The sequence below is a fragment of the Penicillium rubens genome (assembly GCF_028828025.1).
Source record: "Penicillium rubens strain IBT 27055 chromosome Unknown utg000002l_segment0_segment0, whole genome shotgun sequence".
Taxonomy (NCBI): Eukaryota; Fungi; Ascomycota; class Eurotiomycetes; order Eurotiales; family Aspergillaceae; genus Penicillium; species Penicillium rubens.
This window is the reverse complement of record NW_026890600.1, coordinates 1,532,918-1,559,185: the sequence shown is the minus strand read 5'-3', so window position 1 is coordinate 1,559,185 and position 26,268 is coordinate 1,532,918. Positions and strand designations below refer to the sequence as shown.

Sequence of the window (26,268 nt, the reverse complement as noted above, 5' to 3'; positions counted from 1 at the left end):
GTGTGGACTATGTTTCCATGATACCCGGGATATGAAAAAAGTTATCATTCAAAGCATTCAATATACGATTCTTTAATAGCACTGTCTTGCTAAACCTATGCCGAGGTCGCTGCGGAAGGCTTGGAGCCCCCTCCACCATTTGCACCTCCGCCGCTTCTCGGCTTTTTGAAACAAGCAAACTCGCCCTTAGTCCGATCTCTGAGCCGTTTCAGGATAACCCGCATTTCTCCTAGTTCGGCCTTCAGTTTTGTGCGAGCTTCGTTTGTGGTACGACAATCCAGTTCCACGTAGATCTGGCTTTGCACGTTCGATGCCTCCTCGGTTATGTACGGGCTAAGAGTCTGTGCAATGAACTCGGTATCCAAGGTAGCTTGCATCAAAGCTGGCAGCGAGAAGGAGGACCGAGCACGGAAGGCATCAAGCAGCGAAGAAGAAATTTGAGAAAGGAGATGCGTTAATACAGTGACCAGCAGCGAGGAAGGTGAACTTGATGGAGCGCGACTAGCAGCTGATGACACGGTAGACGGAATAGTTGTGGAGATCTCGGTGTGGACAAGCACCATGGTCAGCATGGCGTTGTAGACGTATGGGCGGACTTGCTCCGGCCTGTCAACGGACGGCTCCCAATCTGGAGATGCAATGCCAGTGGTGATAGTTTTGTTTAATGAGGCAGTAGTCGGGGTGATATATGATTGGAATAGCCTGTCTTCAATCTGGCTCAGCACGTCCCGGACAGTCTTGGCCTCCTCCGTCAGCTTGACCGAGAAGGATGTCTCAAAGTTCGAGATAAGTTGTGGGACATGGTCAGCCTGTAGAGCCTTGAGGTTTGAAAGCGTGAGAAGGATTCGAACATTCTGTTCTGTGGTCAGTATGCGGACATCATATTGAGCAGGACCGACACTTACCCGATTCCAAGAATCGACTGAATCAGCCGAGAGGACCGACAAAGCAGCGTCAGTCGCTTGGCTCGTCATTGCTGGTCGAGCAATAATCCATTCGTTTTCCTCATCTACCGTCGACAGGTGCTCTGCGTTTTCGACCAGCCCGCTCAACGCTTTGTAAACACTCGATACGAACTGAGAGCGGACCATTTGAAGCAATTTCGCAGGCGGCGGAGTGACAACATCCACGGAACCTGGCTTCGCCATAGCTTCCGAAATGTAAAGGATCTTTTGCATGCCTCCAAGGATAGCACTCTCGAAAGCCACAAAGAAACCGGGCATCTTAGTCAAATCACGCTTCTCCGAATCGCGCGTCCAGTCTTCCAACATTTTGCAGACCTCTGCATCTTTACTCCAGGCAGCACACGCCACGCGTGCACATCGTTCCCGGGAAATGCTGACAAGGGTCTTAAGGAGGTCATATGTTTTTCCAGAGCCTCCAACCGGCCTTAGGGCTGCCATTTCGCTCGCAGCGGTGCCCACAGTGATGAGGAATTTACTTAAATAGTGCACTCCACTAAGCGAATTGGAAAATGGTGGCCAGAATGCAAAATCCTCCCAGTGCTCTCCAAGCTTTGGGGGAGGATATGGTAGGTTCTTCGGATCCAGCTTGAAGCGGGACTCTGTCGGAGTGATACCTCTCGACTCTGGAGTTGATGGACTTGCTGGAATTGGTGAGAAGAGTATGGAGATATCTTCGGTTGGAGGTTCCGTGAAGAGCGCCACGACGCTCTCTCGAATAATATTGACCAACACCGCAATACCTTCCTCTAACTCCTTAATATTGTCATCGGAAAGACGGTGATGCTTGCGACTCTCCCCTTCAAACCCGGCAGGCAAAAGCCGTTGTCGATTGCCATCAACGAATGATTGTGCGACTTCCCAGAAATCCAAAACCTCGCCCAGCAAGCCAGTTTGCGAGGACAGAAGCCGGGTTAGGAACGTTTGTATGCATTCCCACAGCTCAATGACTTGATCGGTGTCTAGCCTCTCTGGCATTTCCACCGCACCATCACGAGGTGCCAGACGGAGATAGGATGCTGTAGCCTGTGGAGTTGGTTTCTCTCCGCCAGCAAGTCTTCTTAAAATTTCAATTTCGACCTTGCATCGTTCACAGAAGCCGGTGATCTTTGTCTTCAAGAATTCGACACGACTCTGAAGCCATGTCCAGATAGGGTTATCCTCGACACCCAGTTCCAACAAGGCCCCGATCAACTCCATGTGTTCTTCCACGGGCCCTAAGGCGGTACTTGTAGTTGAAGTGGTGGGGGCATCCGCAAGACGTCTCCAGAGATCACGCTTAAAGTCGTGGATTTGTTGGTCAACATCCATCCACATCCGGCCCATGGCTAGAATGGTGTGTGTCTCAGAGTCGTTCAGTTGCCGGCGAGAACTAGACGCATGCTCTGCGATATTCTTAGCCCGATTTGCGAGCGTCCTCGCTTTGGTATACTGCTCAAAGACAGCATCGTAATCGCGCTGCTGGATGGACTTGGATAAATGGCTTCCAATTTCATAGACCTCGCGGTGTTTCTCCATCGTTTCCACCACCGACTTCAGTACCTTCTCTCGTTCCCGACCCCCAAGAGCTGGCCCCCACACCTCTTCGGCTTTGACAGAAGCCTCGACCAAAGGACCTCTAATACCCTTCAAGCCGAATTCGCTCTCCTTGACAAGAGCGGTCTTCTTGGCAGCCATTGGGGCAGGAGATACGCTCCGTTGGTGACCTGAGTAGCTCCGGAAATGCCCCGACCTGCGGGGGCTCAGACGCGGTTCCTTATCCACGCCCTGGTTTCTCATCTCGGTATAGACGCTATCGATAGTTGCCTTGGCACGAACGAAGCGCTCAAAGTTGGCTTCTACCAGTACTTTCAGCGACGCCGACTTCTGGTCGATTGAATGCGACAGGTTATCCAGGCCGCCCATCAGCGATTCAATAGAGGCCGAGTGATGCGCTTGTGATAGGAATAATGCGGGCGAGAATGATGTCGATGACAGTAGGAACCGTGATTTTCCTTCTTCCTCCAAGGGCACTCCACGCTGCTTGAGAATCCGGAGAACGCTGTCGCTTGTACCTAAGGGGTCGGGCTCGTCTTCCCGCGCATTGTCTCTGCTCTCCTTCCCTCTTCGTGAACCAAAGTTGCTTCTCCAATCACTGGGACTGCGTTCGAGGGCCATGTATCGTGACTTGCGTGGACGGGAGTCTGTTCGCTGAACCGGCTGTTCTTCTGGCTCATCGGCCACGTCTAAAGATGCCGGCCATTCCTCGGGGAACTCGGAGGGTAGGTTGTAGTGGCTTGCGACGTCGAGGTCAGCCATGATTGCCGAGTGGAGCGTAGGAGCTAGGACGAATTGAAATGCAAAATAGAATCATAAGCTCTCTGCAGGTGACCGAGATCTGATAGCAGAACCCTAATCAAATGCTGAGACCCTATGGTAGTCAAGAGTGGACACCAGGCGAAAGAGTGGACTCGGGCCGTGGGGGAAATGAAACCACCAATGCGGTCTGAGGGCCGGTCGGATCGGTACGGCGCCGAGAGATTTGATTCTTTCTCCCCTTCCCCTTCTTCCATTCCTCCCCCTCACCACCTCTAATCTTCTCCCAAAGAAATTGAAGGGATCTTTCAAGATGATCGCTGCCCGGAACTTCTCTGTTGCTCGCCAGTGCATGCGCCCGTCCCGCGTGGCCCCCCGGTTTGCTGCTCCTATCGCGCAGGTACCAACCCCCCTCTGGATACTCAATCGCTATTGAAGCTCAATTGACTAAATTTCGACCTTTCAATAGGTCCGCTTCTACGCTAGCCCTGCACAGGAGGCTGTTGCCAAGTTCAAGGGTCAGAAGGGCCCTGATGTACGTTTTTCTCCCACCGAACCCGTTTTTTCATCTATGCCGGTGCCAGCCGCGCAGCACCCACCGATCCTAATTCGAGAACATCACCACGTGTATAATGACGACAGTGCTAATTGATCTGCTTTTTTGAAATAGGGCAAGTACACTGTTACTCTGATTGAGGGTGACGGTATTGGTCCTGAGATCTCTCAGTCCATCAAGGACATCTTCGAGGCCGCAAAGGTAGCGATTTCTCAACATTTGAACTCTTCATGATCGAAATACTAAGTCAATTACAGGCCCCTGTCAAGTGGGAGTCCGTTGATGTCACCCCTATCCTCAAGGATGGCAAGACCGCCATTCCCGACGATGCCATTGCCAGTGTGCGCCGCAACTACGTCGCCCTCAAGGGTCCTCTCGCTGTATGTTCCAGCTTGAAATTACCCATATATGTCTCGCATCTGGACTGTGATACTAAACTGCGCTTTTCTAGACCCCCGTTGGCAAGGGTCACGTCTCCCTGAACCTGACTCTCCGCCGTACTTTCAACCTGTTCGCCAACCTGCGTCCTTGCCGCTCCATTGCTGGCTACAAGACCCCCTACGACAACGTCGACACTGTTCTCATCCGTGAGAACACCGAGGGTGAATACTCCGGTATTGAGCACGTTGTCGTCGACGGTGTCGTGCAGAGCATCAAGCTCATCACCCGCGAAGCTTCCGAGCGTGTCCTCCGTTTCGCCTTCCAGTACGCGCAGTCCATCAACAAGAAGAAGGTCCGCGTTGTCCACAAGGCCACCATCATGAAGATGTCCGACGGTCTGTTCCTCAACACCGCCCGTGAGATCGCCAAGGAATTCCCCGATATCGAGTTCGACGCTGAGCTGCTGGACAACTCATGCCTGCGTATCGTCACCGACCCCACCCCTTACAACGACAAGGTCCTCGTCATGCCCAACCTGTACGGTGACATTCTGTCCGACATGTGCGCCGGTCTGATCGGTGGTCTCGGTCTCACCCCCTCCGGTAACATTGGTGACGAGTGCTCCATCTTCGAGGCCGTCCACGGCTCCGCCCCCGATATTGCTGGCAAGGGCCTCGCCAACCCCACTGCTATGCTTCTCAGCAGTATCATGATGCTGCAGCACATGGGTCTCCACGAGCACGCTAACCGCATCCAGAAGGCTACCTTCGACACTCTCGCCGAGGGCAAGGTGAGTTTTTACTTTCATTCCCTACAGTTACCGCACGTTACTGACCCCGTGACCTTTAGACCCTCACCGGTGATCTTGGCGGCAGCTCCAAGACCCACGAGTACGCTGGGGCTATCATCAAGCGCCTGTAAACCAAGCGCTGTTGAGACTCCTTGTACTATGACCCCCTGATCTATTCCCTTTGTACCCTTCGAACGACATTAGACCTATAGCGATCGAAATATACCTACTTTTGGTTACCTGAGGCGTCCGATTCATGAAAAACCTCAAGCTCCTTTGGTCTTATCTTGGTAGATCCGCATCGTGGATTGATCGGTTCTGCTAATGTAGCAATAAAGTACAAGATGCCTGCGTAGTCATACACATAACTAAAACAAAAGAGAACGCCACCCCCAAACTCCACAGGTATCAAAGTCCAAACCCGATATCGACAAATCGGCTATGTTAACGCCGTCGGGCAGTCCTGCGTGTCGCAGTGCCAGTCGAAGGCCTCTTATCTTTGGCTTTTGATCGAGATGTCTGCGCTCGGGTGCTCCGCGGACCACCTTTTTCGCCCTCTTCCTCATCTTCGTCAGTATTGCCCTCAGAGCCCTCCTCGCCTTCCTCGTCATCCTCATCATTCGCACCAGTGTCTTCCGAATCACCCCCTTCGTCTGATACCTTTCCTTGACTCCCTGGGCCGATTTCCACTTGCAACCGAGTCGAGCGTGTTCCACGTGTGGAGGTACGGGATTTGCGACCTCGAGACGGGGCAGGAGAAGACCGTGGTTCTGGGGTGGGCAAGACGTCAGTTTATGGGTTGTAGACCAGACTGTAAATCATATCACTCCTTACCGTCTGTATCTGCGACTGTGCTTCCTCGCCGCGATCCGCCTGCGCGACTGGCACGGCTGGTGACGGGTGATAATGACTCTTCCATCGCAAGCCGCCTTTCAAACATCATGTCGCCGTACTCGTCATACGGAAGCTCAAACGAGCAATACATCTCGCCAGATCCTTCATCGTCTTCATTGACATCGGTGATCACAGAATCTTCCTATAAAGGCAACGCTAATCAGCAAATTGAACCAGCAAAGACAAAACATCGATGACGGCTTACCCGCTCGTCAAGAGCTTCCAAATTGTATAATGAGCCGAGCTTTTTCCAGATCCCTGGAATCCGCATATGTTCCGCTGTTGAGGGCGCGTATCCTTGGCTCTTTAAGTAATCTGAGATTGCGAGCATCCGAAAGTGTTTGTGTATGCCTAGGGGGCCAGACGGTTAGCTGCGTCGTCGACTCAATAGAGGTGGGGTTGAACCCACCGACTGGCTTCCATTTTATGATCGCTTTGAGTAGCGCCGTTTCTTGCTCATCTGTCCAGGGATCTGTGATGAGGTCGTAGTCTGTGTCTGACTTGTCGGCGCTGTCGCTTGACGGGGTATTTGCGCTCGACTCCGCCATGGTATCGTCTTGGGGCGTGGGCGAGTGTGCACGCTTGGTCTTCTTTTTTGGAGGCATTGTAGCTTAGGTGCAATATCCAAGAATCACAGGAAGTAGGAAGATTGAATTGGAGAGGGGAGATAATGAGCTTCGAGCAGGGCGAGGGCACTTTCTGTTATCAATGGTCTGTGCACGGCGATAGCCATCTCCGTCGCGGGACCTTGGGAACTTGCACGCGTCAAACGTCTTGCTCATTTGAGCATGGTCTCACTATGGATTATGATCATGAGCTGGATCCTTTTTCCAGTGAAAGCCTCTGGAGACTCTCCAAATTCAGCATAGAAGCTTTACAGCCATTGGAATCGCTACCATGGAACACTACCCTAAGTGGTAAGCGTCAAAACTGCAGATTTCCTAGAATCTTCAATAACACTTCTTCTCTCTATAGATGATGCCACATCTTGCTTTGAGTTATTCCCACAGCCCAAGGATAAGATTGACCCTGTATGGAAGCTAGACCTCTCTCCATCCGGCTTGGAAAATCCCGAATCATCTACCGACTCGATCATCAATCCCTCAATAGACGGCGAGTCTGATGCCACGGGTGACTGTTTGAAAGACATCTCAGGCGACGATAACGACATATGGAGCTTGGATTTACTTCAGGAAGACCCTGGTTACCTACCTCCGCAGATATCATGGGAAAGGTATCAACACAGGTCTTTCCGAGAGCCCGTGTCTGTCTACTTTAGTGAATCTGGGGCAAAGGGTTTCGATGCAGCTTTGGAACAGCAAAAGGCTGCAAAGACAAATGGTGTACCAAATCGAAGGGTTCGCACAGAGGTGTTCATTCGATCACTGCTTCGTCTCGGGCTTGGCTGGAGTTCTGCATTCTTTCACTACGATCTACGCACCAACCAATTTGAAAGATACTTGAGGGATATCTCTGTCTCTGGTATTAGCCCATTTGCATTGGAAAATGCAATTGAACATGTGGTACAATGTGGTACCAACATGCAGCGCATGCGGTTGTTTGCGCAAGACCCGCCAGCCAAATGCAGAGAACTTCCTGCTTTGGTCACGTTAAGCAGCACAGTTGCGGTAATAACCCTCAACCTTGAACAACAGATCTCAGATCATTCAAAAAATATTGCTTCGCCCTTACAAGTAAAGGCACTCTTTAACCGATGCGGGGATTTGGTAGGTGTCCTGGCAGATATTGTTGACGCTGCACAAAGGGCTGTCTCGGACGCACAAGTCATGTCGATTGTGACGGAGCGTGCGGCCGATTTTGCCCAGAATTTTGGCTGGATGGAGAACCTTCTGCATGAGATTGTGATTCGAGTGACTCGGCCATGGTTCAAATTCATCGAGACTTGGATTGGGCTTAGACCCGAAGACACAGATCTAAAAGAATCCATGACAAGCGGCAAAACTTTCGTCCGACTGGAAACTCAGGATACTGGCAAGTTCAAGACTGGGCAAGCACGAATCGACCACATCTATCTAGCGGATCATATGCCGTCATTCATCCCGGCCGATCAAGCCCGTTCCATCTTTGAAAGTGGAAGAAGCCTCCAACTCTTGAAACGATCCCATCCTCGTCATCCCATCGCGCAGCGTGATGTTCTCTTGCGAACCGGTGGTCTTCATCTGCATTGTGCGACTACCTGGGCTGGTATTGAGCAAATTCAAACCAGAGCCCAAGAGTACGAGTCAAGACTCCGCGCCGAAATCAAGAAATATCATACAGGTGATGTGGGGTTGCACGATCCACCATCAAACATGGCCACGCTGTATGTCGATCAGACGACTAGCACGGAAGTCACAACGGCAGCCTTTGAACTCTTCGATATAGATGATGAAAAACGCGCTTCAGGCCCGGTCACAGATCATAAGGCTCTTTCAGAGGATGTTTTGAAGGAACTACTTGATAAAACCCGAGGATTTGGAACTGAAGACACCGATGAAGGAAGCTACCTCGGTCCCGAATTGGCGTCTGGCCTCCATCTATCTCTTGCACCCATTCTTTCGTCACAGGCCCTTCTCATCGACTACTCTTGCCTGCACCTTCTCTTCAAGGAGAATCGAATTCGCCATCATCTGAACATGCAATGGCGTTTCCAGTTGCTAGGAGAGGGCTCGTTTGTGGCTCGTCTTTCTAATTCACTATTCGACCCGGAAATGGAAAGTGGAGAGCGAAAGGCCGGGAAAGTTCGCAGCGGTGTTGGCACTGGTCTACGCCTTGGCAGCCGTGACACATGGCCACCAGCTAGTTCAGAGTTGCGACTCGTGCTGATCGGCTTGCTGGGAGATTGTTACTTTGGCAGGGCAAATACAGAGGATGATGAGAAGACCCACGTTCGACAGGATAACGAGTTGCCGGGTGGCCTGAGCTTCGGCATTCGAGAATTGACAGAGAAAGAAATCGAACGATGTAAAAACCCGAATGCAATAGAGGCTTTGGACTTCCTTCGTCTGCAGTACACGCCTCCAGAAGTCCTTGAATCCCTCATTACTGCGCGCTCTTTGGATAAGTATGATCGTCTCTTCAAGCATTTGCTTCGGTTACTCCGCATGGTTTCTGTCGTCAAAGGACTTATTCGGGATTCTACTTCTCGAGGGTCTCTATCAGGAGACACACACAATGTATACCAGAAGTTTAGAGTGGACGCCCAGCATTTTGTGCTAGTGGTCAGTGATTACTGCTTCCACGTGGGCATTGGGTCCATCTGGCAGCGCTTCCAAGACACACTTACGAAGATCGAGAACTGCCTTAACCGTGGTGACATCGACGGTACGATTGAAGCGGCGCACTCGGTACCACGGCTTCGAGACTACCACGAAGACATGCTTGACCAGATGCTGTTCGCGTTATTCCTCAGCAAGCGCCATGCGCAGGCGGCCAACCTCCTTGAATCCATTTTCGGCACTATTCTCGGCTTCAGCCTTCTGTCTAGAGCAGATGGAATCGGGATGCGCAACGAAAGCGAAGGAGCTGCTCTTCATCTGTATCAGTCTTTTAGAAAACAGACCTCTGCCTTTGCCAACTACCTTCGCGGCCTGGAGTCCGGAAAGGCCACTTCGAAATCAATGGCAAAATCAGGGGAATTCTTCTCTTCGCGGACTGACCCGACCAGTATCTTTGAGCATCTACGGGTGCGACTAGACATCAAGAACTACTATTGATCGAAGGAAGCAGTCCCTACACTCAGAATGTGTGAAAAAACAGCCTACAGGATCTTAGGTGGGACGTTTGCCACTCCGTTTATCCATACTGTTGGATATGTTATGATTCATGATTGACGAGATTCCTTTAAAATTCACTTCGTTCTATGTTAATGAAAGTCCAAAGTCTTTATACCCTTCCGGCTCGCGTGTCTCATATCAATTCCCATTGTACAACTCAAACTCCACAAACGCCTCAAGCTCTAATGCGCAAAACAGATATACTCCAAGTACTCACCAAACCTAGAAGAAGTGAAGATCCGACTCGGCCCAACCTTGGGCAAGAAGAATTTCGCGGGCAGACTTCTCCATAGGCCCAGGCCCACAGACCAGAACCATGCTCTGCTCTTCTGGAGCCGCGTACTCCGCGAGGAGTTCCTCAGAAATGCGTCCTCGATGACCAGTCCACGTATCAGACCCTTTAGTCAACGTGTGCACGACAGTGCATTTCTGCGAGTCGGTCTCGACATAAGCATCAAGGTCAGAACGACACAAGATATCTTCCTCCTGCCTGTTTCCGTCTAGCACAACGCACGTCGTGGGATCTTGCGTGTCTTGCATAACAGCTCGCAAGACCTGGAAGACTGGTGTGATGCCAGTTCCTCCACAGATCATCTTGAAAGAGCGGACATGGCGTTCTTTGCCGCTAATGGAAACCCGGCCGTTGCCGAGATATTCAAACCGGCCTGTTGGGCCCTTGCAGTCGATCTTTGAGCCTAGGGGAAGCTTGTCGAGAGCCATAGTCATTTTTCCTCCCGGAATGCTTTCCGTTGGGAAGTAGATCTTCACGAGTAACTCCATCTTGCCTATCAGGTTTGTGTCTGACATGGGCGTATAGGACCTGATAATTGCTTCGTTATTGGATGGATCTTGGACTTTGATCATCAAATGCTGGCCGATCGGTAGGCCGAGAGTCTGCTTCTCATGTTCCAGGTCGAATACGAAGAGTCGCGTATCCCAGGATACATCCTTCTTCTCCGTGAGGGTGGCTTTTGTCCATTTCCCCGACTGAAGGAACACTGCCTGTGGCTCATCGGAACCAGCAGTTGAGTCGCCTTTCAGCGCTTCGAGGGATGCCTTGTCTAATGTGCCAATATGGTAATCCGGCATCATTGCCTTCGCAGTTTCACTGTCTGGGAGGAAGTTAGAGGTGCAATAGTCTGATGGTATTTTAACTGCGACTCACGGATTGCAAGGAAATCCTCCGATACATCCAGACCAGCAGAAGATGTAACACTGATGGCTCCTCCAGGATGACCTTCGAGGAAAGCTGTGCCATCATATACTTCGCCATTAACAACAAACCAGGGTTTTTCGCTGCTGCTATTGGCTTTTAACTCTTGCAGGTCGATTTGTCTGTTCAGGCCATCTTTCTTCATGTTTATCTCCTTCACAGGCTCCGGTTCGATGGGCTCCTCGCCTTCAACCCTTTCACCCCAGTTACCATTGAGCAAGTCACCACCCGTCTTCTTGACTCTTTCCATCCACCCGCCTGCTTTGGCTGGATGTGTGGGATGTTCAAATTTCAACGTATTCCCTTGTTTCGTGATTGCCACTCTGAACCATGGGTTATTCATCATGCCCAAGACAGACCAGTACATGTCACGCGGCATAGCGCTCAATGCCTCATCCACTGCACGGACTAGAATTGCATCGCTGGTCTCAAGGTCTGCCACCGGGACATCCAACGACCAGAAAGACCAACAGAAAGATGCCTCCCTCCACCACATGTCTACCTTGCCGCCGAACAGCTCGCCGTCAAAGTCGCGGTATTTATCTTCTGCGTATTCGATCTCGGAGAGGTGCCATGCTAGAGGACCAGAGATGTTAGCCACGTTCCATTCTTGGGTCTGGGGTATAAATACATTTGCCTCTGTCTAGCGAAACTTCAACTTTTGTTATTCTTCGGCCACCTCCGGCGTATGCATATCCTTTGACTGTGTACGTGGGTCCAGCCGTTGACAGGTCGATTTCTTCCTCGTGTTGTGGGTACACAGCCACCGAGTTCACGTTGAGTTCATAAATGGCATATCGCTCATCGGTCCACCACTTGCGATTCTCGGCGGACATCTCCGGTGTCACCATGGTCCTGGCACCGTTAGTACAAGTTACTGCATGACCGTCCAGCGTGGTACTTACGGGAGCACTCGATTATCATTGATATGATACCAGTTATCACTTGGGGCATCGGTCAGAATCAACTTCTTTAGCCACTTCACGCTCCGACCTCCGATTTGACCAGGCACCACTGCCCTCAGGGGACGGCCATGGTCTGGCCGAAGGTCTTCGCCATTCATCTTATGTGCCAACATGATTCCTCGGTTTGGGTCCATGGCCCAGTTCAATTTGACCGAGGTTCCGTAGAATCCATTCGGCTATGGGATGTGTCAGATTCGATTCGAGGATGGTTCCTGACATATCCAGGTCCAATGTAGGGAAGTCTTACCAGTTTATCAGCACCCTCCATGCAGACATACTTTGCTTGTCGAAGTGGCTTCGCACTGCGCAGAATATCCGCCATCATAGGCCCTGTGAATAGCGCCGTCGATAAACCAGCCGCACCCCATGAGAAGCCCTTTGACTTCCGGACTGTGTTTTGTTCTTTGCGTCTGTTGCCCGCACAGACAAGTGTGATTGGTGCGGTGATCTGGTCATATTTCTGAAGCACTTCGCGGAAGTTCAGGACTAATGGCTTCTCCACCAACCTGATCCATCAATCAGTCGTCTGGGACACGAGTCCTGTAAGGATGATCTGAATCGCACTAACCCTTCTATACTAATCTCCCAATTTGGGATATCCTCATCGCGGACCTGGGGCACTGGCCCGTGGTTCCGAACATAGAACAGCTCCGGGGATGTGAGAAACCCTTGGGTATTGGGTTAGCTTGTCGGCTTCGGTATACCCGATGGGAATGGATATCATACCTTCTTTGTACAATGCTGTCAATGGTGGCTCCACATTGAATGGATGAACTCCCGTCAGCCGAATCAGTCGCGGATCTCGAGGTACATGGTTATCCGGTGTGCCTTTGTCCACATCCAAGATGTCGACGGGGTTCTTTGACGGTGGAGGAAGTGGAATATCGGGTTCTCCTGGAGTTGGGATAATATCCTCGACTGTGATCTGGGCATTTTTGAAAGAGATTGTTTCGGGCTGTGTTATCGTTTGTGTGGTTATGCTGGCCATGTTGACGCGATCCTACGCTGATTTGTGCTATCAAACCGTTGGTATATAATGAAAACTGTTGAAATTGCTTCTCGAAGTAAGACAAATAACTCAATAAAATCTGAGTAGAATATATCGAGACAGTCTTTACGTCCAAATACCCACAATTGACTGCGAATAGCAGTATGTACCCAGGCCCTCAGCCCTCAGCCCCATTCCAATATCACCATCAACATGAGCAGTTTTCAGATCTCCGCGGAATCCATGCCCTCTTCTCCACATTCCCAGAATATCACCGAGTCAAGTCATTCCAAGTGCAATCGGACCCATGGATGTACCCAAGTATCCATGTAGGTAATCTGCATTCTTATCTCCAGACGTTAAGATAAGCAAACCCTAACCCAACCCAATCGGACCAATCACAGCCGACATAAAACCACTCATCTCCGCGGAGATTCCAACCAACTTCCCAACCGACTTATCCGAGTTATCTCCTGATGAAATGCACTCCTGTTTCTTCCGACATACTCTGATTAGCTTCCATTCGTACGACTCACATCGTAGTGTCACAGACGTAGTATCAGACCGAGTGGAATGAGGCATTTATTTCTCTTAAAATTAGAATGAGTGCCGTGTTCCGTAGCCATTGCTTGTATTATACTCCGTCTTCACATTGTTCAGTCTCATGCCTGCGATGCCTGTGCTGGATGGATTACGATATGGGGAGCCAGTTGATGGCAGTCCCAGTCCCAACCATATCCGACGCCAAAAGATTGTAATAGTTGGGCTTGGAATGGTGGCTATTTCACTCATGTAAGGGACTTTTCCAACGGACAGGCGGGCATTCCTCTAACAATCTGGGGAACAAACAGCGAGAAGATTATCAAGCAGGATACGGAAAGAAAATACGACATCGTCGTCATCGGCGAAGAGTCCCACGTAGCATACAACCGTGTCGGACTTTCGACGTTTTTCGAACATCGCAAGATCGAGGATCTATACCTCAATCCAGCGGAATGGGTGAGTCCTCGGCTATTCAAGAACGACAGAGAAAAATAAGACCTAATAAAAAACGCTCGTTAGTATGACTCGTTCAAAGAACGAGCATTCAACTACCACCTCAACACACGAGTAACAGCAATCAATCCCGCGGAGAAAACAGTACAAACCTCCACCGGTGTCACAACATCTTATGACATCCTTGTCCTCGCAACGGGTTCTGATGCCACCCTCCCAACACACACACCCGGCTACGACGCCAAGGGAGTCTTCGTATATCGAACCATCTCAGATCTAGAACGCCTTATCGACTTCGCAGCCCAGCATAAAGGCCAAACGGCCGTTACAGTTGGGGGTGGTCTGCTAGGCTTAGAAGCTGCGAAGGCGATGACAGATCTAGAGGACTTCGGAAATGTCAAATTGATTGATCGGAATAAATGGGTGCTGGCGCGACAACTCGATGGAGATGCCGGGACGTTGGTTACTCGCAAAATCAGGGAGCTGGGACTTGATGTTCTCCACCAGAAACGGGTGAAGATTGTTCATACCGACGACGAAAATAACGTGATCGGAATTACATTCGAGGATGGCGAAAGGATTGATTGTTGTTGTATTTGCTTTGCGGTATGTGTCCTTCTTTCTCGCCTCCACTCTGCTGATGAATGTGCTGACTGGGTTGTAGATTGGAGTGCAACCCCGAGATGAGCTGGGTCGGGACATTGGCATCCTGTGTGGTGAGCGCGGTGGATTCGTGATCGATGAAAAGTTCGTCTACCGGTAGTCCTGGATCGTCAGTCACCATCTAATCTTCATAGTCTGCAAACCTCGATCCCAGATATCTACGCCGTCGGAGAATGCGCAAGCTGGGAGAACCAGACATTCGGAATCATTGCCCCGGGAATTGAAATGGCGGATGTGCTTGCTTTCAACTTGACCAACCCAGATAAACAGCCCAAGAGTTTCACACGGCCGGATCTCAGCACAAAGCTGAAGCTGCTCGGAGTTGATGTCGCTAGTTTCGGTGATTTCTTTGCCGACAGGGACGGACCAAAGTTCCTTCCCGGTCGTCGACCTTCCATTGCCCCTGGCTTGGGAGGGGATAGTTCACGAGAGGAACCCCCTGTCAAGGCCTTGACGTATAAAGACCCGTTTAGTGGAGTATATAAGAAGTATTTGTTCACCATGGACGGCAAATTCTTGCTTGGTGGCATGATGATTGGAGATACCAAAGACTATCTGAAGTTGAATCAGATGGTTAAGCTACAGAAAGAACTCGAGGTTCCTCCGAGTCAATTTATCCTTGGTGCACAGAATGGTGGGGAGGAAAATGCGGACGACCTGTGAGTATCGTTAGTCCTGCTACTTGAAACATATTCTAACTCACTCGGCAGTGATGACAGCACCCAGATCTGTTCATGTCACAATGTCACCAAGGGAGACGTGGTCGATAATGTGAAGAACGGCACATGCACAACAATTGCACAGGTCAAGTCATGCACCAAAGCAGGAACAGGCTGTGGTGGTTGCATGCCTCTTGTTCAGTCGATCTTCAACAAGACAATGCTCGAAATGGGACAAGAGGTATCGAACAACCGTAAGTAATATCAAATTGCCAGTGCTAGCTCATTTCACCACTAACATGTTTAGTGTGCTCACATATCCCCTACTCCCGAGCCGATCTGTACAACATCGTTGCGATCAAGCAACTGAAATCCTTCGTCGATATCATGAAAGAAGTTGGGAAGAATCCAGAATCTCTCGGCTGCGAACTCTGCAAGCCCGCTATTGCATCCATTCTATCCAGTCTGTTCAATCCGCACATCATGGACAAGGGAGTCAACGACTTGCAGGAAACAAACGACAAGTTCCTTGCCAACATCCAAAGAAACGGCACATTCTCTGTGGTGCCCCGAATTCCAGGTGGTGAAATCACAGCCGATAAGCTCATTGCTATTGGTTCCGTAGCCAAGAAATACGGCCTTTATTGCAAAATCACCGGTGCCCAGCGCATCGACATGTTCGGTGCAAAGAAGCAGGATCTTCTGAATATCTGGACGGAACTCGTTGATGCGGGTATGGAGAGTGGACACGCCTATGCAAAGGCTCTCCGAGCAATCAAGGTACGTTAGGCCAATTGGCTTTGCAAGAGGGGACCGGCTGACAGTGAACGTTCAGAGTTGTGTTGGAACCACATGGTGTCGTTTCGGTGTGGGTGACAGTGTCGGCATGGCAATTCGACTGGAAGAGCGATACAAGAGTATTCGTGCGCCACACAAGTTCAAGGGAGCTGTATCTGGCTGCGTGCGAGAATGTGCCGAGGCCCAAAACAAAGAGTGAGTGCAAATGGGCCCCACTGGTACAATCGCAGGACTAACGGCTGCAGCTTCGGACTCATTGCCACGGAAACCGGATTCAACATCTTTGTTGGAGGCAACGGAGGCGCAAAGCCCAGACACGCCGAACTCCTCGCTACAGATGTACCACCGGAGATGGTGATGCCTATAATCGACCGCTACTTGATCTTCTACATCCGCACCGCCGACAAACTGCAGCGAACAGCACGATGGATCGAGAATCTCCCCGGCGGGATCAAATACCTCAAAGAAGTGATCGTGGATGACAAACTCGGAATCTGCGCCGACATGGAAAGGCAAATGCACGAACTAGTCGATAGTTACTTCTGCGAGTGGACCGAGACTGTCAAAGATCCCAAGCGCCGAAAAGTCTTCCAACAATTCTCCAACACAGACGAAACCGTCGAGACGGTAGAAGTCATTCAAGAACGATCTCAGCAACGACCCACATACTGGCCCAAGGACTCTGCCGAGCGCGAGGATTTCAAAGGTCACAAGTGGTCGAGTGTCTCCTGGCAGCCGGTTGTCCGAGCAGATCATTTCTCCGATGAGCCGCCTCAAGTCTCATCGGCGAATGTCAAGCGTGGAGATACACAGCTTGCTGTCTTCAAGATCAAGGGCAAGTTCTATGCGACGCAGCAGATGTGTCCGCACAAGCGAGCCTTTGTTCTTTCCGATGGTCTTGTTGGTGATGACGATGCCGGGAAATATTGGGTGTCGTGTCCGTATCACAAGCGCAACTTTGAGCTCAATGGGGAGCAGGCGGGTCGGTGCTCAAATGATGAGAGTATGAATATTGCTACGTTCCCCGTTGAGGAGAGGGACGATGGCTGGGTATATATCAAGCTTCCGCCGATTGAGGAGTTGGATTCGGTCCTGGGGACGGAGAAGTGGAAAGTTCGTAAGGGTGAGGCGGAGGATCCTTTCCATAAGGTCGATAAGAAGTTCAAGGGTATGAAGGGGAAGAAGGTGGCTGATGGTTTCTTGACCCGTGCACCAGCGGTGCAGCCCGCCAAGTCGATTGACTGGTGATATGTATGCCAAACTGCCATCATTGCAACTATCCCAGGGCGCTAACTGTTTCTTTGTCATTTTGCGGCGGGACAGGTTGGCGTATGGGACATAATTAACGTCCTTATGAGTACACTTTAGAATGTTTATGATTTACATTTCTTTATTTCCTCTCCTCAAAGCGATGGAAGATCATATCTTTTGTAAACATTGTCAAAGAAGCTAGTATATATTGTTAGATACCTCCTCTAATTTCGCCCTTCTAATTTCTCTTAGTGAGAGTGTTCTTATTTAGTCTTTCTTATTTTTTTTTGTTCATCATAGGTTCTTATACTCTATTTTCCGCGCTATCTCTCTTATTTATATACGTTATCAAGGATGCTGCTAAAGGTTCTACCTAAATTGCTCTCTAGAATTGGAAGCTATATGATATATACCTAGGTAGTCACGGAAGGAGAGCGTCCTTTCCACCGTTCCCTCTTGTTAAGGAGAGGTGACAGTCGCACCTTCCTCGTGAAAATGCGCCTTCTCTCTTCGTAGAGGAACCGCTATTTAAGATCCTTCGAATCTTCTTCCCCGCCCCAACATCCTCCCACACCTCCACGACCCGTACGTACCCCCATTCCAGTCTCTATCCGAACTAGCCCAAGGCGCCAGCTCCTGAATGTGCCAGCTCCAATGGCCCCAATCAGTGCTGATGATCTGGATCATCTAGCACTTGACAGGTTCACGTCTGGAAGAAGTTCGACTGGCCTAACGCACAGCGTCCGGTGTGGCCCCCGTTTTTCGTCAAGTTGTCCGATGAGTGGGTCTACGTCATTATCAAATTCTTGCCATTAAAACTACGTGCCGCAGTATGGAGAATGGACTTCACACAAAACGGAGACGTTCGGCGCGACCGTACCAGCTTCGGAAAGTCGGTTATTGCGTGGGCATATGGACTTCCGTGGGTGGCAGTGTCTAGGTCTGGCCACATGCTAGGCGGCAGTGACTAGCAATAGGGGCCAATCCCGTTGAAAACAGATACTACGAAAGACTGGTGTTTCGGCCAGTTGTGGCAGCCCAGTTCATGCTACGCCATTGCCAAGCGCGAGAATCTATTACCGGGAATGTGCTAGACCACGTCTATGGCCAACCAGACAAGGTCTCACCACTATATACTATATATCTTTTTCCGTGCACCAACCAGTGAGTTACATCCCTTCGTTCCATTCCATGCCTTTCAAGCATGAAGTTGCATATGCTGATGCATCACACGGTGACTGGAATGACGCGAAATCCACGGAAGGCGCAGTTTGGTTTTTCGGGGGCGCTCCAATACACTGGTATGCTAGGAAGCAATCCATCATGGCACCATCGTCAACCGCAGCGTAATGGTGTGCGCTTGATAGGCCAGCACGGGACGCACAGTGGCACACCAAAATCGCGACTATATTAAATCTCCCCAGCGCCGGAAAGCCGATTGTGATCATCACGGATAATATCAACACGCAGTTGTTGATGGGCAACCGATCGTGCAAGAACAGCACCCGTTAGCTCGACATGAGGTGGCTTTTCATCAAGGATGCCATCTTCCAAAACAAGATCGACCTACAGCGCGTCGACACGAATAACAACGTGGCCGACGGCTTCATAAAGCCGCTGGAGAAAGAAGCACACGAGCGGTTCATCCACATTCTAGGTCTTAATTGATCTACATACAAATTTGCATTGGAAAAAGGAGGCTTACAATGCGCAGGAAAGCAGCAAAGAAAACATGAAAAAACAAGAGAGGGTTTACATGGAGAGGCAAAGAGGTGGTATCATGTCCGTCCTGAGGGGAGGTGTTGGAAAAAGTGGGTGATAGTCAGCGGCTTCCCCCCGATGTACTACCAGCTCGAGCGTCTAACCCGACTATAGTTTGGGGGTCGTTCTTGCGCAAAAGGTTGGTGAAGAACTGTTCGAGAGGGCTTTCGGGTTATAGAATCTGTGCAAGTTTTAATTGCATCCGCCCACCCAGCACAGTGGCTCGCTGTGCAACTCTGGGAGTTGGAACCAGGATGGGATACCGGATAAAGGCACCGGCACAATCTGGACGATTGGGGGCAGATACGAAAATACAGTGCAAAGAATAGCCGGCGCCTTTCTCTTCTCGCTGCTAGAAATGCCGAGACCTTCTTCACAAAGGAGATGGTTAAGCGGGGTTTTCTAAATATTCATGGATGTTCCCAATGGGCAGTCCGTAATAGAGTTTGATAAACTGACACAATGTGTCGGTAAACATATCCAGATGAAACAATGTTGTCAGTTCATCACCTGCGAGCCGGCAAATCGGAACCCTCTGATGCCTCGTTGGCATGTCCCTGCCCTGACGATCGAATGGATCGGTGTCTGGCCCAGAATGTCTGCCCGGGAGCGCGATTGGAGAAGCAATTCATGGCGGCTCTGGTCCGATGGTAGGTTCGCGATAGCGGTTGTGGACCATGTGGGATTTGTCCACACAGAATTTCCCCCAGGACACTCGCCCGCTGAAGATCGTTGGGTAAAAATATTGTTCTTTATCTGTGTACCATTGTCGCAAACCCTGGTTATAGGTTGATGGGTTATTGTTGACATGCATTGCATGCAGGGTATGCGTTTGTCTCTGTGCAGACTGAGCATTTGCCTCCAGGGCTGGTTTGTCATGTTTGTCATTCTCGGAGGCTATTTATACAGTCTCCTTGCCATAGATTCATATCATATCATTCTTAATCCTTCATCCTCCTAGCATGTAGCCCCAAGAGTTATACCTTTCGCAGTTGTAAGTGGGAACCCAGGAAGTGGAACCTAACAATACCAACCTTCTCGACACCTTTACACCTTTAAGCAAATGTATACCGGCAGATTACGTGCATATATATCGAGGTTATAGTTGACAATAAAGTGATCGTAGACAGAGGGCTGGTGAAAGATCATCTCAACGGGAAGTCAGAAGAATGTGATAGTAGATAAGACATAGGCAGTTAAGGACCCTAGCTTCATAGTCCCACTGATAAAAGATAGAAGTACACAAATAAAGAGCAATGATCGTACTCAAAACTCTCCAGGCTACTACAAACAAGTACTTGGTGAAAGCTTTTCATTGACAAATTTCGTATGGTTCACCCCTGTACCTGCCCGGCCATCAAGATGAAGCAAGAGCTGGTGGACGTCACGGCGTTCAAGCGAGGCTCGATAGTGGTTGGCCACTACCTAGGTATGTCATAGAATAGGCGCTACTTCGGGTTTAGCTGACTACAGAATCCACGATCCTAATGCACTCGGTGAACGGGATATCGATAGGGCGTATGATTGGTCGCCGAACATTGGGAAGTATGACGTTCCAGCCTCATATTAGAACGATCTTCGCCTATCCCACCTAGTACCTCTCCACAGTGACTATACCACTATATCATGGAATAGGCGCTGCTTTAGGTTTAGCTGATCTAGCCTCGCTGTACAGTCACTATAGAGAGGTACCGGGTGCGATAGGTGAAGATCGTTCCAAATATGAGGCTAGAACGTCATACTTCCCAATGTTCGGGGACCAATCATACGCCCTATCGATATCCCGTTCACCGAGTGCATTAGGATCGTGGATTCTAGTAGTCAGCTAAACCCGAAGCAGCGCCTATTCTATGACATAGTGGCCAACCACTATCGAGCCTCGCTTGAACACCGTGACGTCCACCAGCTCTTGCTTCATCTTGATGGCCGGGCAGGCATAGGAAATACTTTTGCCATCATTGTTGAGGCTACGAAGCAAGAGAGATGGAGGAAAATCGTGAAGAAGAAGAGAGGTGATGATGAAACTATGAAAAGAAGCTGGTATATAAGCCAGCAATATGACAAAGAGACAAAGAGCTCAAAGAGCTCAGTCTGCACACAGAGAGACAAACGCATACCCTGCATGTATGTCAACACATATGTTGCTCAAACCCTTTACTACCTACTCCGACCCCAAAACGGATAAACCAGCGAACGAGTAAATGTGCTCCAAATTGGATATACTTAAATCACTTCGGATCGTGCGCCACAACCTCAATCTCAATCTTCATATCATCTTCCGCAAGTGCAGTAACACCCACGCACGTCCACACTGGCTGATGATTCGGCATGTACTTTCTGAGATTTTGAACCATTGCCTCCATCGCTTCGTCGTCCATCGGGACGAGGTATGAGTTGACGCGGAAAACCTGTTCCCATCCCGTCCCTCCCGCATTTCTGAGGCTTAATTCAACGTTCTTAAAGGCTTGGTGGATCTGTGCGATGGCATCCATGGCTAGCTCCCCGGTTGATGGATCCCATCCGCCTAGGGGGAGGTGACGCTGTATTAGTTGAGATTTTCCAAATATCGGAATAGATTGAGTCTACCTTGACCGGAACATTCGATACGATCGCCAATTCGTACTGCTTGGCTGTAGCTGTAACGTTCTCGGTTTCGGGTACCGACGCCGTCATAGTTGTAGTAGGTGAGGTGGGACATTGTATTTTTCTGTTGCAGATTTGCACAGCCTATTCAAAGCTCGATGCCTCGGGAGGTGAGGGGCTATTTATACCCTTTAGAACTTTGGGGTACAGTGGTTGGGGACGGACGAAGTTGGGCCCTTCACCTGGATCGTGCTGTGTAGCAAATATTATCTAATGTTATATCAAACAGTTGATGAATTAAGTCAGTACGTTTTGGTCCTTGGCATTGGTACGTAACATGCACTACTTCACTAACTGTAACATAAATTCTGGACTACAATTGGATACACCTGGAGATATATGTTTAGTTAGATCCACCCCTGTCCCGAGCCGCCGGGGCGGAGCGGCCCCGGATGTGTCTCGCCTACTAATTTTGCGCCAGTCAAAATCGGGATCCGGTTGGCGGGGTGGCGTCTAAATCCTGGCGCGAGAAACAGTGACCAGGAGATGAGGCTTCATGTCACCGGGGGAGGTCCATGTCAACCGGCCCTTCCAAGACCTTGGAATTGACTCCCTGATGGCGGTTGCGGCACGGAACCGGCTCGCGGAGTTGAGCGGCCTGGCTCTTCCGGCCACTATTGCTTTTGACCACCGGAATGCGAAAGCGCTCGGGCAGTTCCTGAAACCTCTAGGAGCCACCACAGGTCCGTCGCAGGAGTCGACGAGTGCAATGAAAGAAAATGCCGCGCAGGCTCTCACACTTTAAATATAGGGGCACATATGGAGGAATGTCTCGACCGAACGCTTCGATTCGACAAAATTGGTCCAAAAGGCGGCATGTCCAAAGGCAATATTTCTCTGCAAAGGCGGCAAAGCAAGGTCCAGCCAATAATATTAAGACGATAGTAAAAGTCACGAGGGCGGTAAGCCTTGCCGAAAATCATCTGGAATAGAAGAGCACTAAGCCTAATTAGGTAGGCTCTCAACTACCTTGTATAGAGGACGAAGCCAGTATACAGGTTTACAAAACAGTGCGGTAAATTATATTGAAGTGCCCACTAGCCTCAGGACTACGGATGGATATTGATGGTCCGACTGTTCGTTTAAATCCTTGTTTTCGTGACATTTTATGAGATAGAGATTTATTTACATATCACCCAAAAAATACCATAATTGTGGTACTGCCAGCTTTTTGTCAGACATTAGCAAAGTCAACAGGTGCTACCTGGTGGCGTAATCTCGCACATACACTCAGCCAGTCGATTAGTACGAAGGCATGTATCCGTGGAGACCATATATGTATATTGGTTATTCAGCGGATGTGCAAACCTTGAATATTTCTTGCACAGTCAAGGTCTAAATCCCTTATCTCAGTATATTTTAGACATGGAACTTGGCGCACACTAAGGTTTCCCATGGAAGCGAAAAAGACCCGTGTAGACCGATTGATAGGAAGCGCTTGGGTTATTGTACTAAAAAAAGAAGCCCTAATTCTGGAGTCGAGGGCGATACTAGAGCTTAGACAGGGTTCACCCCCAGAGCCCCAGAACCATGACTAGGATAACAGTGAGATTTAAGTATTTCCGCGGAGCTCAGATCGACATGCTTCAACGTAAAGACCCGCCGGGCTGAGTTCGCTCTTCGGTCCCTATCGCGGTAGGCTTGGCGTCCAATGAGGAGGCTCACGTTTATCAACGATATGAATTTTTGGCCACCGTGGAGTTAAAGGCCCACCCCAGACTTGATATGATGGTATGCCGATAAGCTTTAAATCCTCAATTGAAAGTCCGCGGAGTTACAAGAAGCAGATAGATTCATATCTTCGCTGTTTGCCTCCCATCTTGGCTCTGCGCATAGTATACATCCTAGAATGCTATAGGTTCTAATGCATACCTTATCTCTATCAAAATTTCATTGCCGGGTACTGCGGAAGTTCTAGGGACAAATTCTGGGGCAAAGGAGTTGAGTTTAACATTCAAGGTTCGGATGACCCTTGCTGCAGCCTTGTCCTTGCGCTGTATCAAATCAGTGACCTCAGATATAATCGATGATAAACCTTGACTAACCGTTTTCAATTGACAGCACGTATCTATCCACGTTAATTGGGCAATCCAGCATGCAGCGGGGATATCAGATTGATTGTTGTTCCATGTGTCATGGCAAGATGTATCTGAGATATACATATGCTTCAGCAACAGAGCATAGTAAACATCTATATAGACACGAAGGTCTATTCATTTCTCAACTTCTATCTTCTAAATATCCAAAATAACTCTTGTCTACATCTAATTAACAAGACTCTATCAAGTTATCTGAGCCCTTTTATAGAATATCAGATCCTGGGCCTACCTCTACCTCAACGCTCGATTGCACAAAGAGCCTGCCAAAATGGCAACCAACTTTGTTAAACACCTCTTTGTATCACCAGAAATCAACCCAAGTACTCGCAAAGCCAAGTCTATTCCCGCATTGAACCCTTTCGATCAATATGGACGGGTGTTCTTCTTCTCATGGCTTGGTTTCATGGTGGCATTCCTATCATGGTACGCCTTTCCACCGCTGGTAAGTTCATGATACAATTGCAACAAGGTTGATATACGAGAAGAATAAAATCTCTAATCCCACCTTTTCTAGTTGAGCGTGACCATCAAAAAAGACTTGAATATGACACAAGAAGATGTCGCCAACTCAAACATCGTCGCACTTTTGGCAACGTAAGTACCAGAGCTTCGAACCCGATGGAAGGAATACCTCTCTGACTGCTACAGTCTACTCGTCCGATTTGTTGCAGGGCCACTCTGTGATCGCTATGGCCCACGCTTGGTCTTCGTGGGACTACTCCTATGCGGAGCCATTCCTACAGCCATGGCCGGTCTGGTCACGGGTCCCAAAGGTCTGATAGCCCTACGATTTTTCGTTGGAATTCTGGGAGGAACCTTCGTCCCATGCCAGGTCTGGTGCACTGGTTTCTTCGACAAAAGTATTGTCGGTACTGCCAATTCCCTGGCTGGAGGCTGGGGTAATGCAGGCGGAGGAATCACATAGTGAGTGTCTGCCTTTTCTTCTTTTGAACATATGAATATGCTAACAGAATCAATCTAGCTTTTTGATGCCCGCCATTTACGACTCTCTCGTCCACTCCCGCGGCCTCCCTTCTCACAAAGCATGGCGTGTCGCCTACGTTGTTCCTTTCATCATCATCACCACCATTGCCTTAGGCATGTTGTTCCTCTGCGAGGATACACCAACCGGAAAGTGGTCTGAGAGACACCTCTGGGCGAAAGAGTCAAACAACAACACTACCGTGGTCGCCGACGGCAACATCGTCGACGTCAACACCGGCACTTTCTCTAGCGGAGTGACGACCCCCTACAACGCCGCAACAATCGACATCGAAAAGAAAGGCACCCAGTCACCACGGGTGATAGATGCTGATGCATCAACAATGGGCCAAATGGACATCTTCAAACAAGAGACAGTCGTGTCCCCAACTCGCCGCGAAGCACTGAGCGTGGCCCTGAGTCTGTCCACCATGGCTCTGGCAATCCCATACGCCTGCTCATTTGGCGCAGAGCTAGCAATTAACTCGATCCTAGGATCTTACTACACAAAGAACTTCCCACACATGGGCCAAACAAAATCAGGACAGTGGGCTGCCATGTTCGGCCTGCTGAACGTCGTCTTCCGACCGGCAGGTGGTCTATTCGGAGACTTGGTTTACCGTTACACAGACAAGGTCTGGTCTAAGAAGCTCCTGATCACCTTCTTGGGTGTTGCAATGGGAGCCTTCCTGCTTGCAATCGGATTATCGAACCCGTCCACCGAGGCGGCTATGTTCGGTCTTGTCGCAGGGATGGCTTTCTTCCTTGAAGCATCTAATGGTGCCAACTTTGCTCTTGTGCCTCATGTGCACCCTTCTGCTAATGGTATGTGGTCCCGTTCCTACTCTCTAAATCGCGTTTTGAAGCTAACATCTTGTCACTAGGTATTGTCTCTGGGATTGTTGGTGGCTTCGGTAATCTGGGGGGATCGTCTTTGCTATTATCTTCAGATACAACGGGTCAAGTTACGAGCGATCGATGTGGATCATCGGTGTTATATGTTTGGCGGCTAATATGGCCGTCTCCTGGATTCGTCCAGTTCCTAAGAGTCAGATGCAATCATGAGCGAGATTTATGGGCGTTTATAATTATGGATACCAATTTCAATATACTAATGATTTCAATGCAATTTCGCTTATACAAGAGTAGAGGTTAATTGGGTCTTGGCAGCCTCTGCGTAAGGGTTCTGAGCAAAGCCATCATCGCTTCCATAGTAGCAGCCATACTACCAATTCGAGCTTTTAGCCTAGTCATATCTTCCTTTTTAGCCCCAGCTGAGACCTCGAGAGCTACTCGGGTATTGATCAGACTAAGAAGGAGATGGCGAGGGAGGTAGCCTTCGTGGCCGGGCTTTTGGACGCTCATCTAGATACTTTTATTTCGCGAATATATTCTTGTCTCAAAGCCTACTGTAAGTTATCTACGCTTAGTACGTACTACTAACAGTACCCATGGATCTACAGTATTGTGACTGTATAAGTTTTGTTTGAGCCTCCATGTGGATATATGCCAAGCTTCTCGGGTTAGCACACTCCGAGTGCGGGTTGAAGCTAAAGCGAGAGGGGCATAAAAGCCAACTTAGTTTTCTCTTATATTC

The 26,268-nt window shown here is 49.6% G+C and overlaps 10 protein-coding genes across 10 annotated transcripts; 6 read left to right on the top strand and 4 right to left on the bottom strand.

The window, feature by feature from the left end:
* Positions 1-95: 95 nt before the first annotated feature.
* On the bottom strand, positions 96-3,260 carry N7525_003052 (exocyst subunit SEC5; the record flags this gene model as incomplete). The annotated part of the gene is made up of 1 exon (XM_061212592.1): positions 96-3,260. The coding sequence occupies one exon, from the start codon at positions 3,258-3,260 to the stop codon at positions 96-98; it is 3,165 nt and encodes a 1,054-aa protein (XP_061069613.1).
* A 193-nt stretch (positions 3,261-3,453) lies between these two features.
* Positions 3,454-5,141, top strand: N7525_003051 (isocitrate dehydrogenase (NAD(+)) IDH2; the record flags this gene model as incomplete). Its single annotated transcript, XM_002559510.2, has 6 exons — positions 3,454-3,657; positions 3,727-3,792; positions 3,928-4,014; positions 4,071-4,193; positions 4,265-4,984; positions 5,044-5,141. Coding segments are annotated over 6 exons (1,272 nt in total), but the record flags the coding sequence as incomplete, so codon positions are not given.
* Positions 5,142-5,428: 287 nt separating this feature from the next.
* On the bottom strand, positions 5,429-6,483 carry N7525_003050 (EAF7 family protein; the record flags this gene model as incomplete). The annotated part of the gene is made up of 4 exons (XM_002559511.1): positions 5,429-5,754; positions 5,819-6,020; positions 6,084-6,229; positions 6,288-6,483. The coding sequence occupies 4 exons, from the start codon at positions 6,481-6,483 to the stop codon at positions 5,429-5,431; spliced, it is 870 nt and encodes a 289-aa protein (XP_002559557.1).
* A 194-nt stretch (positions 6,484-6,677) lies between these two features.
* Positions 6,678-9,594, top strand: N7525_003049 (tubulin gamma complex associated family protein; the record flags this gene model as incomplete). Its single annotated transcript, XM_002559512.1, has 2 exons — positions 6,678-6,795; positions 6,854-9,594. 2 exons carry the CDS (start codon positions 6,678-6,680, stop codon positions 9,592-9,594), a joined length of 2,859 nt encoding a protein of 952 aa, XP_002559558.1.
* A 282-nt stretch (positions 9,595-9,876) lies between these two features.
* niaD (nitrate reductase NiaD) lies at positions 9,877-12,820 on the bottom strand (the record flags this gene model as incomplete). Its single annotated transcript, XM_002559513.1, has 7 exons — positions 9,877-10,766; positions 10,820-11,443; positions 11,499-11,722; positions 11,773-12,008; positions 12,080-12,338; positions 12,401-12,500; positions 12,559-12,820. 7 exons carry the CDS (start codon positions 12,818-12,820, stop codon positions 9,877-9,879), a joined length of 2,595 nt encoding a protein of 864 aa, XP_002559559.1.
* A 664-nt stretch (positions 12,821-13,484) lies between these two features.
* Positions 13,485-17,184, top strand: niiA (nitrite reductase niiA; the record flags this gene model as incomplete). Its single annotated transcript, XM_002559514.1, has 9 exons — positions 13,485-13,612; positions 13,672-13,819; positions 13,883-14,422; positions 14,481-14,563; positions 14,614-15,138; positions 15,190-15,392; positions 15,446-15,918; positions 15,974-16,131; positions 16,182-17,184. The coding sequence occupies 9 exons, from the start codon at positions 13,485-13,487 to the stop codon at positions 17,182-17,184; spliced, it is 3,261 nt and encodes a 1,086-aa protein (XP_002559560.1).
* Positions 17,185-20,310: 3,126 nt separating this feature from the next.
* N7525_003046 (uncharacterized protein) lies at positions 20,311-20,518 on the top strand (the record flags this gene model as incomplete). Its single annotated transcript, XM_061212591.1, is given in 2 exon segments — positions 20,311-20,377; positions 20,394-20,518. The coding sequence occupies 2 exon segments, from the start codon at positions 20,311-20,313 to the stop codon at positions 20,516-20,518; spliced, it is 192 nt and encodes a 63-aa protein (XP_061069612.1).
* Positions 20,519-21,176: 658 nt separating this feature from the next.
* On the bottom strand, positions 21,177-21,646 carry N7525_003045 (RidA family protein; the record flags this gene model as incomplete). The annotated part of the gene is made up of 2 exons (XM_002559516.2): positions 21,177-21,472; positions 21,535-21,646. The coding sequence occupies 2 exons, from the start codon at positions 21,644-21,646 to the stop codon at positions 21,177-21,179; spliced, it is 408 nt and encodes a 135-aa protein (XP_002559562.2).
* A 441-nt stretch (positions 21,647-22,087) lies between these two features.
* Positions 22,088-22,336, top strand: N7525_003044 (acyl carrier protein; the record flags this gene model as incomplete). The annotated part of the gene is made up of 1 exon (XM_061212590.1): positions 22,088-22,336. One exon carries the CDS (start codon positions 22,088-22,090, stop codon positions 22,334-22,336), a length of 249 nt encoding a protein of 82 aa, XP_061069611.1.
* A 1,622-nt stretch (positions 22,337-23,958) lies between these two features.
* On the top strand, positions 23,959-25,736 carry N7525_003043 (MFS transporter; the record flags this gene model as incomplete). The annotated part of the gene is made up of 6 exons (XM_061212589.1): positions 23,959-24,132; positions 24,205-24,284; positions 24,339-24,614; positions 24,673-25,496; positions 25,556-25,601; positions 25,622-25,736. The coding sequence occupies 6 exons, from the start codon at positions 23,959-23,961 to the stop codon at positions 25,734-25,736; spliced, it is 1,515 nt and encodes a 504-aa protein (XP_061069610.1).
* Positions 25,737-26,268: the final 532 nt, after the last annotated feature.